At 42.3% G+C, this 14,608-nt stretch overlaps 1 protein-coding gene across 1 annotated transcript in view; it reads left to right on the top strand.

Annotated features, from left to right (window-relative positions):
- Positions 1 to 14,608, top strand: part of LOC113532842 (bridge-like lipid transfer protein family member 2) — a 29,465-nt gene that overhangs the window by 9,131 nt on the left and 5,726 nt on the right. The window contains exons 12-34 of the mRNA XM_053239617.1: positions 81 to 217; positions 596 to 714; positions 1,097 to 1,263; positions 2,070 to 2,340; positions 2,457 to 2,662; positions 3,100 to 4,141; positions 4,263 to 4,454; positions 4,545 to 4,747; positions 4,842 to 4,960; positions 5,275 to 5,498; positions 5,699 to 5,889; positions 7,346 to 7,445; positions 8,058 to 8,257; positions 8,934 to 9,231; positions 9,313 to 9,470; positions 9,573 to 9,779; positions 9,928 to 10,027; positions 10,918 to 11,100; positions 11,207 to 11,328; positions 11,408 to 11,563; positions 11,992 to 12,113; positions 13,734 to 13,914; positions 14,284 to 14,370. Coding sequence (XP_053095592.1) covers positions 81 to 217; positions 596 to 714; positions 1,097 to 1,263; positions 2,070 to 2,340; positions 2,457 to 2,662; positions 3,100 to 4,141; positions 4,263 to 4,454; positions 4,545 to 4,747; positions 4,842 to 4,960; positions 5,275 to 5,498; positions 5,699 to 5,889; positions 7,346 to 7,445; positions 8,058 to 8,257; positions 8,934 to 9,231; positions 9,313 to 9,470; positions 9,573 to 9,779; positions 9,928 to 10,027; positions 10,918 to 11,100; positions 11,207 to 11,328; positions 11,408 to 11,563; positions 11,992 to 12,113; positions 13,734 to 13,914; positions 14,284 to 14,370 — 4,785 coding nt within the window. The remainder of the gene's footprint in view (positions 1 to 80; positions 218 to 595; positions 715 to 1,096; positions 1,264 to 2,069; positions 2,341 to 2,456; positions 2,663 to 3,099; positions 4,142 to 4,262; positions 4,455 to 4,544; positions 4,748 to 4,841; positions 4,961 to 5,274; positions 5,499 to 5,698; positions 5,890 to 7,345; positions 7,446 to 8,057; positions 8,258 to 8,933; positions 9,232 to 9,312; positions 9,471 to 9,572; positions 9,780 to 9,927; positions 10,028 to 10,917; positions 11,101 to 11,206; positions 11,329 to 11,407; positions 11,564 to 11,991; positions 12,114 to 13,733; positions 13,915 to 14,283; positions 14,371 to 14,608) is intronic.

Here is a 14,608-nt window from a genome sequence, read left to right as displayed (position 1 = left end):
TCATTAAATCTACACTTTTGTTCCAACAAATATTTAGTCTTTTTTTTAACAAAGGTTTTATGTTTGTCCTGGCTTTGAAGGTGACATCGGTGGATATCTGTGGCTCGGCGACAGTCAGCACGTGCATCATCCACTACCGCCAGCAGGAGTTCTCTCACTGGCTGGACTTGTTCTCATGGGAACAGCTCATTCATAGGAAGGCCACTCACAGGAAAAAGTAGGAAGACAATTATTTACAGTACATTAGTATTTACAAACGTGGACAGTCTATTTGAACGTTGAAAATCTGCAATGATCTTTGGTAAATGGAAAGCTGCAAAAAAAAAAAAAAGAAACATAATTGAAGTGAAGTGAAGTGAAGTGACTTGTGACCCATACTCAGATTTTGTGCTCTGCATTTAACCCAATTGCACTGCACTGATGCACCAATAGTACATAATTTGGTAGCCTATGGTCTGTCCAAAACAAAAGAATTAAAAACTTTATTTTATTATAATAGTAGCATTAGCTAGCAGTATACCCCAGTATCTGCATCATGTCACTAAGCTCAGATTTCAAAGTATCGTCAAATTTACACCTTGTATTTGTCCTGCAGGCGCTTCCCTCTACTGGATGTCCCTGTGAGATTCAGCTCTACTGTGTCAAGTGTTAATGTGTCTATTCAGCTGGGAGACACTCCACCCTTTGCTCTGGGGTTCATTTCTGTCAGTACAGGTAGGCACCGCGGATAAAGATCCTCTGGATATGTCTAGTTGGCCTTGCAATGCTGCTTAAGTTCACAGTGAGTGAAAACTTTAATCAGATTGCCCTTATGTGGCTGATTTGACTCCCCTTTGAAAACAAACCAAACCCAGAACGATTAGAATAGACTCGTTCTGAGGATAACATAGTACATATTAACCAAACATATCTATGAGGGAATGATGTACAGTATATTTCTCTTAGTATTCTTTTAAAAAAAGGTTGTTACCTGGGTATAATGGCACTTGAATATTTTGGACTTGTTTTAAACTTCATAAGTTAAAAAAAAAAACAGCATTACCAATTATCAACATCCTTTCCCTTTCTGATAGTGAATGTTCCTGTTTCCAAACAGAACTTCAGCACTCGATGGATTCCACTAAACAAGAAGAAAGCCTGACAATGTCCCTGGACCATTTCTGGTGGAGGGTGGGCCAAGGCTCTCACATCCAGCAAGCTCCTCATCCACCAGGCAAGCATGTGTGGGGAGAGGCACTGATCGTGGACTGCTTCACACTGCAGGTAAAAAAAATTGCTCTCGCACATTCAGCATTTATTAAGCTATTTAAGTCAGCATCCATTATGTTGTGATCAACAGAATAAACTATTGTCATTGCCACATATGTGTTGTATTATAAACATTTATTTTTAGGTACAGGTTTTATTAGCATAAAGCTTAAAGGGACGTTGTTGCCCCTTCATAAGACAGCATGTGAGGGACTTATTTTCCAGAAAGTAATTAGGTTATTTCCTAGTTTTTTTGTTTTTTTTTTTAATATGTTTTCTAGTTGTTTGTGCGTCTGTCGGTCTGTCTGATATTCTCGTTAGCACAATATCTCAAGAACGAGTGGGTGAAGGTTTGTAGGGTTTATATGAAATTATCACTGTGTCCGGCAGAAAAACTGATTAGATTTTGGAATTGATCCAAACAGGTCCACGGTCACATGTCTGAAAGAGTCTTTCTTCAATAGCTTCTATCCTGTTTTTCATACAGAGGTGTTACTTGCACAGTAGGAAATTTTGGTACATGCAGTGTCAAACAATTAAGTGGTTAAATGTAGGATTAGTATGGACTTATCCTTGCTACCACCAAATGAACTAATTACATTTTGGCATTGATCCAAACATGGTCAGTGTATATTTTAAGGTTATTTGAGGTGTGCAAATTGGTAAGAGAGTCATCCTGTTGGCATAGAGTTCTACTTGTTGCATCTAGAGTCTTTTAAAGGGAGGGTCCTTTACATTTAAAGAAATATAAAATATCTGGCACACGTTTTCTTTAGCACACACTGTAGTTATTATCTGTGTATTTCTGTCTGAATTGGCAGGGCAGCTACAGTAATTCCCAGAGTGTGGACTCCAGTTCCTCAGCCAGTGTCTGTGTGGAGTCCAGTCTGCAGGGCCTGCAGGTGGAGCTATCTGAGACCTGTGCTCTGTGCCTCTCTCGTCTGTTCTCCGTCCTTAAACTGGGCCAAGCTCAGAATTCGCTCACTCCAGCACCTTCCACTACACAAGAGTCAGCATCTCACTTACCTCTAGATTTGAAACTTCAGCTCAACCTGCAGGATGTCAACATGTTCACGCTTTCTAATGTAGCAGGTGAGTATAGCTGGAAAGCTTCATGTTTTACAACTGCATTTCTTTTCCCTTTCTTTAATCGTCCTCTGTAATAGCCTGCTTTATAACTACAATTCTGGCTGCTTCTGATGGTGTAGGAGCTGTGGTGTTTCGGGTGGATGAACTAGGAGCCAGTAGCTCTGCTGAGAGCTCGCAATTGTTAGTACGAGGTGTGGCTCTGTCTATTCTAAAGTCACTCAGCGAGAGCACTGAGCCATGCTACCCTGCAGACCAGGCCTTCAGCCCTGTTGTCAGTCTCAGCAGCCTCACTGTGGCCTACCAGAACAGCAACCACACCCTGGAGGTACCTCACTGACACAGTCTTAAACACACGGCTGGAACTCCATGTTCCTCTTTCTGCTATTGAAGATAGTTAGTTATGTAGTGAATATTTTGAAATAATAAGCTGTATGTGTACCAATGGTGGCTTGTTAGAGGTTCTTTCTCTTGCAAACTTACAGAAATTGTCATTTATTTTCCACAATCCTATTGAATAAAACACCACAAAGTCACAGTCCTTGTGACAGGACTGGCATGCCCTGATTGGTTGCTAGTGTAACAAGGCTCATAACAGGCTACTGTCATGACCAATTAAAAAAACTGCTTAGTAGGTCACTACTCTTACTAAATGTTACATATTGGCTCCTGCATGTGTCAGTCAGCGCCTGATCTACAAATTAGAAGTTTAAATCAGTTATTTCTTCCCATTTTAATAATGCTTCCCATTTATTTTGTGCACAGATGCAGAGTGAAAATGCCTTGGCTCTGCAGTGGACGCCATCTGATCACATGTTTCTCTACCAGCATGTCTGTGAAAGTCGTAGCTGCTGGAGCATGCTGCGTGCAGTGCTAGGCATAAAGCAGAAAGAAGTTACCTTATCCTCGCCACCCTCTTCTGCTTTAAGAAGCCTCAGCATGCGTTTTGTTCTGGCCAACACCCAGCTTACTGCATATGTCGCGGAGAAGAACTTCATTATTGTGCGCGCTGAGGCTCTGTCTGTTTCCAAGCAGCCGGGAGCTACTCACCTCAGGTCTCTACAGGTGGTGTTCAACTTCGATGGCAACGATATTTTTACATTCTCTGAGCCAGAGGTAAACATGCTTGATAATTCAGATGAGCTACAGCAGTACCGCAATCGCTTCCCGTTTCTGTCAACGCCCCACAACCGTGCTTGGCTCTTTTCCTTCCCCGTGCTCTCTGTGGAATTCCCATACCAGTACAACTTTTCCAGCACTTTTGACAAGACCGTGAGTGCCCAGAAATGGCTGAAGAGCCTCCACAGAACTGGTTCCGCCGAGCCTGAGCGCCTTCCTCCAGATCTCTTGTTCCACGTGGGCCAGTTCTCCTTCGTCTTTCTGGATGACGTGTTCGAGATCAAACTGCGTGACAACTATGAGCTGATGAAGGACGAGAGCAAGGAGAGTGCCAAACGCTTGCAGCTACTTGACCGCAAAGTGGCTGAGCTGCGCAGGATGCATGGAGAACTGCTTCCAGCACGCAAGATTGAGGAGCTGTATGCCTCACTGGAGCGCAAGCACATAGAAATCTACATCCAGCGCTCACGCCGCCTCTATGCCAGCACCCCAATGCGCAAGGCACTGCTCACATGGAGTATGGCAAAATTGGAACTGGTGGCACTGGCTGATCACTCACTTCATGGGCATGAACGTATGCGTGAGCTGCTCTGTGAGATCGACAGTGTCAGTCCCTTTCCCAGAGAAGGACTGCCTCTGGTGGTGCAGTGGTGCCGTGCCGTCTCATTTAAGATTAGTGCTTTCTTGGGTCAGTACTTTTATTTTATCTTTACACTTATGTTCTTCATATTATGTGTTTGTTATACGTGTAAGGTGCAGTATTCTGTTTCTTCTTTTTTGTTAACTGTTATCTTCCACTTTTGGCGTAGTGAGGATCCGAGATTACCCACGATACCTGTTCGAGATTAGGGACTGGGAGCTGTCGGGGCGTCTCATAGGGACAGAGCAGGATGGGCAGGTCCGTGGACGGCGCAGGGAGGTGGTTCAACTCGGCCAACCTTGGGGAGATGTGACTGTTTACAGGAACATGCCTTCTCTCAAATTCTACTATGATGTCACCTGTGAGTTTCAATATATATACATTTTCATGCTATACTTGACATACTCTGAAAAATTTGAGTACAATATTCTCTTTTTCTTCTTTTCTTTAGCAAACATATCACTTTATACCATTGTTTGGGGGCCATGCTGGGACCCAGCGTGGACTCTGATTGGCCAGGCAGTGGATTTGCTGACCAAGCCCACTGCTGACCCCTCTCCTCTTCTGGCCTGGTGGGATAAAAGCAGGCTGCTCCTGCATGGACGCTGGCGCATGGACATCGAACAAGCCAACCTGCACCAGCTTGCCACTGAGGTACTTCCAATACCAAGGTTTTTGGTATTGCGTTGCAATTAAGAATACTGGCTTATTCAAAGAGTCATTTCACTGAACTCACATACTTTTGCAGGACCCTTACAACACTACAGAAAACATGCACTGGGAGTGGAACAAGCTCAATTTTGACTGGAACCCTGGACAGTTTGTCTTTAAGGGTGACTTGGATGTCAATGTTAGGACCGCCTCAAAGTATGTAACCTTTTTTTAATGACCTAAATTTAAAATCTAAAACTAAACCTAAAAATCCTTATATTTGGATCAGCAATATTTTTTATGTTGAAAATTGAGAGTTCTGTTTTTTAAATTTCAGTAGCTTCCATTTTAATTGCGTAATTTCATCTGATTGTCTTAATGTAGGAACGATGTAAATTTCTAATAATGCTTGGTATACGTTTGATATTATGTAGACCACCACTACAAGCAACTTGTAATTACAATATCTGTCAAAATACTCCCCAAATCATTCAGCCCTATTCAATATCATATCTTTTTGTTCTTTCCAGATATGATGATATCTGTTTCCTGCACCTTCCCAACCTGTGTATGACCCTGGACCTGCAGTGGCTTTGCCATGGCAACCCACATGACCACCACTCAGTTATGTTGTGCAGTGCAGAAAGTGTGGCTGACGTCACCTCGGGACAGCCACACGATTCCTACAGGGCCTTCCGTTCAGAAAACCTCAACCTCTCCATCACTATGGACCTTAACCAGAACACCGGCACAGGTTTTTTTTTTTTTTTTCCCCCCCAGGATTTTTGTAGAATATTTCCAGCCTCTACATTTATTAGTACACTGCAGTTACACCTTGGAATCTTCTTGGAATTTTTTTTATCTACGCACTTGTACGCACATTGGTGCTATGAGACTTTCGGGCTATGATAAAATATTGTTAAAATGTTTCTAAGTATGTCTGTTTGCTTTCAGAGCCATCTCAGCCTCGAATACTTCTGTATAGCAGCACTCTGCGCTGGATGCAGAACTTCTGGGCCACATGGACCAGTGTGTCGCGGCCCATCTGCAGAGGAAAACTCTTCCACAGCCTCCGGCCCTCCCGCAAGAAGCTCGGCCAGCACTACAAACAGCTGTCCTACACAGCCGCATTTCCCCAGCTGCAGGTCACACACTGGTCACCCTGTTTATTCACTCACACACACTCAAGCACACACAAAAAAGCATTTTGAAGAAGTATTGTATGTTCAGACAGATACAGATACTATTGATCTTGTTTCTGAGAAATTGCCTTCTTACAAAGCACATCAAAAAAGAATAGTTCATAACCAAATAGGAATTAGCAATAAGTAGTTAAAATATATTTTAAAAAATCAAAATATGTCATGTATTGATCCCTGGAATAAGGTTATTTGTAATGTATTACACACTAATGGTGCATCTGTTGCAATGTTCATTTTGTTAAAATTAGAAACTAAGCTAAAAATCATTCCTCACTGACTTTTATTCAATGACAAACGCTTAAGCTAACTATATAATAATTCATCCTTCTCCCCAAAAGTTTACATACACCTAGGCTAAAGATATACAAACGCAGTATAATAAGTCATTTAGAGTATCTACTTCATTTCCGTAAATGGTAATTTCAAAATAATACCCAAGTCACAGATTTATTTCAGATTTTATTTACTGCATCAGGTGTTCAGTGGAGATACTTTGTTAGTATCTGTTGACATTGCCTTGTTAAATTTTTGTTTCATTTGACCAGAGAACACTCCTCCAAATGTCTAGGTCTTTGTCCTCATGATCACCTGCAAACTTCAGCCTATTTGTTTATGCCTGTCTTGGAGTAAGGGTCTTATTCCTTGCATGACAGCTGTTCAGGCCATGGTGATGTAGGAATCTTTTAATGGGAGCTTTACATAATTTGGTATCTGATGCCTCCAACTGCTTCACCAATTCCTTTGTCGCTGTCCCTGGGTTCAGTTGAACCTAGAAACCTGATTTGTAGAGATCCATAATTTTTTTTTCTGAGGTCTTGGCTGAGTTGCTTGGACTTTCCCATGCAATCAAAGGTAAAAAGGCACCGGCTCTAAACTTAAGGCGCTTAAATACAGCCACCAGTGCACTCCCAGTTAACTCCTAATTTGCCATTGGCTGATAAGAAGCTTATCATTTCATTCATTTAAAAAACTGAGATTGAATATCTTTAGCCTAGGTGTGTGTAACCCTTTGGTCTCAACCGTATATGACACCATAGCAACATTTTCCTCAATAAACAAAAACAAGATGCAAATGTGAGAACTGGCCAGTTGGACAAAGGTGAAAATCCCATCATCTTTGCACACTCGCAGCAATTCTACAGAAGAATTAATCAAGATGTGAGCATTGCTTCTCTGATCTGTGTATACACACTCACTGTCCACTTTATTAGGAACATCTGTACACCTGCACATTCATGCAGTGATCTAATCAGCCAATCATGTGGCAGCAGCGCACTGCAACAAATCGTGCTAGTACAGGACTAGAGCTTCAGTTAATGTTCACAGCAAAGATCAGCATGACTTGAGTCAGTGATTTACTCTTGAAGGTAATCCTTGATGATTTTTGTGCTGTTTACAGGTTCATTATTGGGCATCTTTTGCTCAGCAGCGGGGAATTCAGCTGGAGTGCAGTAAGGGTCATATCTTCACCAGAGGAGCACAGAGGCTTATACCACAGGGTGAGAGTGAACACATTACATTTACATTTACAGCATTCATCAGAACCCTTATCCAGAGCAAGTTATAGAAGTGCTTTGTAGCATCAAAAACATCCTCATGCTAGTACAGCAGGCCAGGGTATAAGAATACTATCAAGCTAGAAGCCTGTTAGACAGGAGTGAGTACAGCATGAAAAAAACACAAGTCAGGGGTTTTATTTATTTAATTAAGTTAGTGCTCATTAAATCCTTTGTCAAGAGGACTTCAGTCTTGCTTTGAAAACAGCCAGTGACTCAGCTGTTCAGACTTCCAAGAGAAGTTTATTCCACCAGCTGGGTGTCCAGGACGGAGAAGACTGTTGTGTGTCTTCCTTGCACCTTGAAGGATAGGTCTGTTTTAGCTTTGTAGGCGAACATCAGTGTTTTGAATCTGAAGTGAGCCGTTACAGGAAGCCAGTGGAGAGAACGCAAAAATTGGGTGATGTGGGAGAGCTTGGGGAAATTGAAAACAAGTCTGGCAGCTGTATTCTGGATCAGTTGCAAGGGTCAGATGGCACGCAGAGGAAGACCTGCCAGGAGCGAGTTACAGTAGTACTACAGTGGGAATAAGCGTGTGTGTTTGTGTGGCTGCAGCCGGCACAGTGATGAGGAGACTAATCTCAGAGTGGAACGTGACTCAGATGGTGAGCGAGCTGTCCTTGGTCACCGTGCACCTGATGTCCTCCAGCTCAGACGAGACAGCCGACCACCAGATCAACGCACAGGTGAAGAAGACCCATTTACTCAGCCTGTCTTCGCTCAGCTATCAGAGACAAAGCAACCGCATGGAGGAGGTGAGACCACATATGCACAACTCAGTTTAAATCATTTAGAACAGTCTAAATTATTTAAATAAAATTGTAATTATGATATGAATCTATACAATTACTAGTTCACTCTTATCATCTTGTAGGACTGTGCTCAAGTAAATTTAAATGTTTAATTTGGATAAAGAAAATGTGGTGTGGCATGGTGGGGCAACAGATCACAGTCTGATCCTGAGCTCCAATTATTGTCTGTGCAGAGTTTCACATGCTTTCCTAATATCTCTGTGGGTTTCCAAAGGGTGCTTTGGGTTCTTCCTACTCCTACTTCCGAAAGCAATGCTGGTAGCTGGATTAGCTATTCTAAATTGCGTGTAACGGTGTGTATGACTATATGCAATGGGCCAGAGTGTCTTCCTGCCCTGTTCTGTGTGTTACTGGGACAGGGTCCAGATCCATTGCAGTGTAATAGCTTCAAAATTTGGTAGTCTTGTCACTGAGGTAGCTCTTTTGCAATAATGCCAGTCAAACATTTGTCCTCGAACAACAATCATTTGTCTTATTTTCTTTAAATGGATCCCTGTGGATTGTGTAAACTTTTTAAATAGTTGATAAGATGATATTAACCAATTAGTTAATAGTTGATATTAACTAATAGTGAATATAATTTTTAAGAATTATGGTCTTATCACTTATGTTTCCAAAGGAGGTCAGTTCAAAGGACGAGTGCAATGCCTCCTACACGCACAAGCTGTGTTTGGTGGATCTGCGTGCCTCGTGGACTGCTACCAACAGGAACATCGCCTTCGGTCTGTATGATGGTTATAAGAAGGCAGCCGTACTGAAGAGGAACCTGTCCACAGAGGCACTGAAGGGCCTGAGGATCGACACACAGCTTCAAGCTAAGAAGCTTAAACGCTCCATGTCCACTTACACTCCTAACACTGCTCTTTCTACCCCTATTGTACCTACTGCCAATCGCACAGAGAAGAACCAGAATGAAGGTGCACAGCTTTCCAATTTTTATTTAAACTGAATGTATTATGGAAACTTTATGACTGAATCTGTGCGATTGTGGTTTCCAGGCACGTCCATGCTGCAGAAGCTGATTGAGGAGACAGATAAGTTTGTGGTGTTTTCTGAAGAGGATGCTGGAGTGAGCGACCAGCTGAGCGGAATCGCTGCGTGCCAAACAGACGACGTGTACAACCACAACTGGTGCATTGAGCTTGTCAACTGTCAGGTAGAGGACAAATCTTCCCTTTTTTGGAAGCTGTTTCCATCTTGTTTGGATTCTATCTGAATCATATCATGTTGCCCTTTCTGTTTTTTTTTTTATGTTTAGATGATGCTGCGAGGCACTGAGACGGCAGGGTGTGTCCTCGTTTCAGCTGCAAAGGCTCAGCTGCTGCAGTGTGAGCATCATCCAGCTTGGTACAATGATACACTGAAGCAGAAGACCACTTGGGCCTGCTCATTAGACTGTATGCAGTATTTTGCCACCATGGAGCCCAATCCTTCAGAACAGGAGGATGGGCAACTGTGGCTAGAGGTGAGTTGTCCAGGACAAGTCTTGTCCAGGTTGATTGCCACATCAGCCATCCTGGAATTTCAGTGAAAGGAGCTGTATTCTGGTTACTGTTTTTGACACTTAATACAAACAGCATTTGAATTAAATTTTTTGTTTTGTGAACGTGCAGGTGAAAAACATTGAGGAACACAGGCAACGGACCCTGGACTCTGTACAGGAGCTGATGGAGAGCGGGCAGGCTGTGGGCGGCATGGTCAGCACCACCACAGGTACACTGCTGCTCTTGCACTATAGGGTCCTTTGAGTCCATTAGACTATTAAGCTGGCAGGCAATGACAAGAAGAACCTGTACTATGTAATAAATGTTTGGAGAAACAAAAACTCCACATACACTCTTAAGTCATACACTGTATGGTCAAAAGTTTGTGGACACCTGACCATCACACCCATATGTGAGCCTTACCCAATCTGTTGCCACAAGGTTTGAAGCACACGATAGAAAGTCTTTGTATGCTGTAACATTACAATTTCCCTTCACTGGAACTAAGGGGCCCAAACCTTTAAAACTATGAAGAGATGGTTTCCTGAGATTGGAGTGGAAGAACTTGTGTGGCCTACAAGGAACACTGACCTCAACCCCATTTTAGCTGACCTGGAATACTGACTGCACCCCAGGCCTCCTCCCCTGACATCAGTGCAAGACTTCACTAATACTCTTGTGGCTGAATGGGTAAAAATCCCCACAGCCATGCTCTAAAATTCGGTGGAAAGCCTTCCTAGAAAGTGGAGATTATTATAACAGCAAAGGGGGGACACAATCTGTAATGGGATGTTCAACAAGCACATATGGGCATGATTGCTCAGGTGCCCACAAACTTTTGGCAGTTTAGTGAAAGTGACGATGACTAATTTAAACTGAAATAAGATGAAGTAGTTAACTAAGGTAGTAAAAAGTAGTTAACTAATGGGCATTTTGAGCACAATGTATTTATATGTTTTACTTATGTGAGCGCCATTCGGTTGAGTATCACAACAATAACTTCTGTCATGCCATCACCGATACAAGGAGCTGTGTTGTTTGTTGATTTGTGAGTTGCATCTTGTTAATGTTGTTTGCCATGGGCAATGAAAATATGCGGATATATTCTATGTGCATTAGACTGGAACCAGCCGTCACATGTGCAGGAGACTCAGCAGGTCCAGCGCATCATCTCACGTTGCAGCTGCCGCATGTACTATATCGGCTACAGCCATGATATTGACCCAGAGCTAGCAACACAGATCAAACCTCCAGAAATCCGTGACCGCCATGAAAAAGAGGATCTGCTCAAGAAGCAGGCTGGTAGGGCCAACAATTTTCTTAAAATGACACCACAAAAAAAGCTAAAATTCTGTGTTGTATTGTGAGAGTACTTAAATCAAGCTTACGTTCCTGTTCTGCCTGCCAGGTGCAGTAGACACCTTCACCCTTATTCATAATGACCTGGAGATCTCCACCAACCCAGTGCAATATGCCATGATTCTGGACATAGTCAACAACCTTCTGCTACATGTGGAACCCAGACGCAAGGTTGGAGATTTTTGCAAGTAGTCTGAAAGGCTGCTGGCTTTAAAGAGATGAGCTTTCTAAAATGTTCTTTCGCTCACAGGAGCACAGTGAGAAGAAGCAGCGCGTGCGCTTCCAGCTGGAGATCTCCAGCAATCCTGAGGAGCAGCGCAGCAGCATTCTGCACCTGCAGGAGGCCGTTCGCCAGCATGTGGCCCAGATCCGTCGACTCGAGAAGCAGATCTACACCAACATAAGGGTCAGTGTCTAAAACCTGCCAGCCCTTCAGACGTTTGTGTTCTTTCTTGTTCTTGTGTTCTGACCTAGCTCAGTGTTACACACATTTTCAGTGCTGGTTTATTGGTGTATCTGTGGTGGTTCCTAAGGCCAGGTTTGAGATTCACCAAGTTATCTGGACTATACATGGGTAGAATACTGTATATGTTTGTGCTAAAGTTAAATGTTATGAGATTTTCCTGGTAATAATAACCATACAACACAATATTACAGTTTTTGAAAGAGCACATTACATGCACTGTATCATAACAGTGTAGAAATACTGTTTTGTCTTATTTTTCTAGTAAACTATCCTGTTTAAAAAGCAGTTTTACATGTTTAATTAAAATGGACATAGCTTTAGGGCTTTTTTCCTCCATAAGTTTACACACTTTGCTTGGACTCCCGCAGTCCCAAGCTGAGGAACTAAGAGGAGATGAGCTGTCTGACATCAATATGCGCCTGCAGAATCAGCTCAATCAGGAGAAGACTGACCTGCAAATGAAAAGTGAGGAGCTCAACATCCTCATCAGGTGGGTGTGCATTGGTTCATCATGAGCAACATGAGTATTAGGGTGAAAAAAAATAATGGTCCTAGTGACTGACTTTATGACAATAAGCTGATAATTAAGAGTCCCTCCGAAAGTATTGGAACAACAAGGCCAGTTCTTTTGTTTTTGTTATACACGGAGGTCTTCTGAGATGATAGATCAGAATTTCAGCTTTATTTTCCTGATGTTTACATCTAGATGTGTTAAACAACTTAGAATGTGGCACATTTGGAGACAGACCACCCAATTTTTAGATGAGCAAAAGTATTGGAACAGATAGACTTAAAGTAAATAACACTTAATATTTGGTTGCATATCCCTTGCTTGCAATAACTGCCTCAAGCCGGGGACCCAATGACATCACCAAACTGTTGCATTCTTCTTTTGTAATGCTTTTCCAGGCTTGTACTGCAGCTCCTTCCAGTTGTTTGTTTTGGGGGCTTCCACTTTTTTTCCCCTGATGAAGTCCTTTGTTGTGATGGCAGTGTGTTTTGGGTCATTGTCTTGCTGCTCGATGAAGTTTCTCCCAATTAGATTGGATGCATGTCTCTGTAAATTGGCAGACGCAATGTTTCTGTAGACTTCTGAACTCATTCTGCTGCTAATATCATGAGTTACATCATCAGTAAAGATGAGTGAGCCTATTCCAGAAGCAGCCGTTCAAGCCCAAGCCATGACACTACCTCCACCATGCTTGACCGATGAAAGCATGTTGTATGTATTGGGTCATGAGCAGATTGGGTCCTTTCTTTCTCCACACTTTGGCTTTCCGTCAACTTGGTAGAGGTTAATGTTGGTTCCAGAACTTTTGTGGCCTTCCATTTCTTACTGCTGATGAGTGGTTTGTATCTTGTGGTATGGCCTCTATATTTCTGCTCTCTAAGTCTTCTTTGAATGCTGGATGGTGATGACTTCACCCCTACCCTGTGGAGGTTGCTGATGATGTCACTGACTGTTGTTCTTGGGGTTTTTTTCTCACAGCTCTCACAATGTTTCTGTCATCAACTGCTGTTGTTTTCCTTGGCTGACCTGTTCCATATCTGGTTGTTAGTACACCAGTGGTTTCTTTCTTTTTCAGGACATTACACATTTTTGTACTGGCTATGGCCAATGCTTGCGCAGTGGCTCTGATTGATTTTCCCTCCTTTCTCAGCTTCAAAATGATTTGCTTTTCTCCCACAGACAGCTCTCTGGTCTTCATGTTGGTTGATTTTTTTTTTTTTTTTTTTTAAAAACAAATGCAGTCATCGAAGGAGAAACCCAGAGCTCAAACCAAGACATTCAGAGCTGTTAATCGTTTAAACAATCTAACAGGGCACATCTGGGCAACAAGAAACACCTGTCAGTCACATGTTCCAATATTTTTGATCACTTGAAAAATGGGTGGGTTCAAACAAAATGTGCCATATTCTAATAACATCTAGATGCAAATATCAGGAACTGAAAGCTGAAATTCTGATGTAACGTCTAATATATCTTTTGATCTCAAACCAAAATGTGTTCAGTGTATAGCAAGAACAAGAAATGGCCTTGGCGAGACTGCAGTTGCGTAGTTAGGTGGTTATATTGGAAAGCTGACATAAATAACCACTTTATTTCCAGATGTTTTAAGGACTTCCAGCTGCAGCGGGCGAATAAGTTGGAACTACGAAAACCTCCAGAAGATGTGAGTGTGGTGCGTCGTACCGAAATCTATTTTGCTCAGGCGCGCTGGTGTCTCACAGAGGAGGACGGCCAGCTGGGCATCGCTGAGCTCGAGCTGCAGAGGTTCATGTACAGCAAGGTTAGATTATATAATTAGTTAATTGTGTATTAACCGTGGCTCTTGTGTTCTCCATGCTCTTTCTGTGCAGACTTGGCAAAGGATATTTTTTTACATTTTTCTGCTGTATTTCTGAGCATTTAATGAGTTTTGGGGAGAGAGAGAGAGCAAGATGTACCTGAGGGTTTTTTTTTTTTTTTGGGTTTGTTTAATGATGTGTGGTGTGAGTGGAAACCAAACTAAATAGCAAGCAATCCAAAAGTAAAAATTTTGCTCTGATTTGTGTTCAGCAATCACGCTAACATATTTGCATAGTCGGGCACCACCACTGTGTGTTTTGTCTTTTAATATGAGGAAAAGTAGTTCAATTTATTTCTGCTTTTCCCACAGCTAAACAAATCTGATGATACAGCAGAACATCTTTTGGAACTTGGATGGTTCACGATGAATAACCTGCTTCCCAATGCTGCTTACAAGGTACTGCAGTATGCATTCTTTCAAACAGGAAAACAACACGTTATTTCTTTCAGTTGAAGCTTCTGGACACAGAGAACTGGACTAGTTGTGTGTCTGTGAAAGACTTTATTACCTTGGTTTTCCAAAGTTCACTACCAAGACAGTGTTTAAATATAACTTTACTGTAACTCGTATTGTTGGCTCAGGTTATTGGTGCTATTTTCTAAGTCTTATAACTTTTCTACTTGGTCTCTCTTGT

This window comes from Pangasianodon hypophthalmus, chromosome 14, assembly GCF_027358585.1.
Source record: "Pangasianodon hypophthalmus isolate fPanHyp1 chromosome 14, fPanHyp1.pri, whole genome shotgun sequence".
NCBI lineage: Eukaryota > Metazoa > Chordata > Actinopteri > Siluriformes > Pangasiidae > Pangasianodon > Pangasianodon hypophthalmus.
This window is presented reverse-complemented; position numbering and strand designations above follow the sequence as displayed.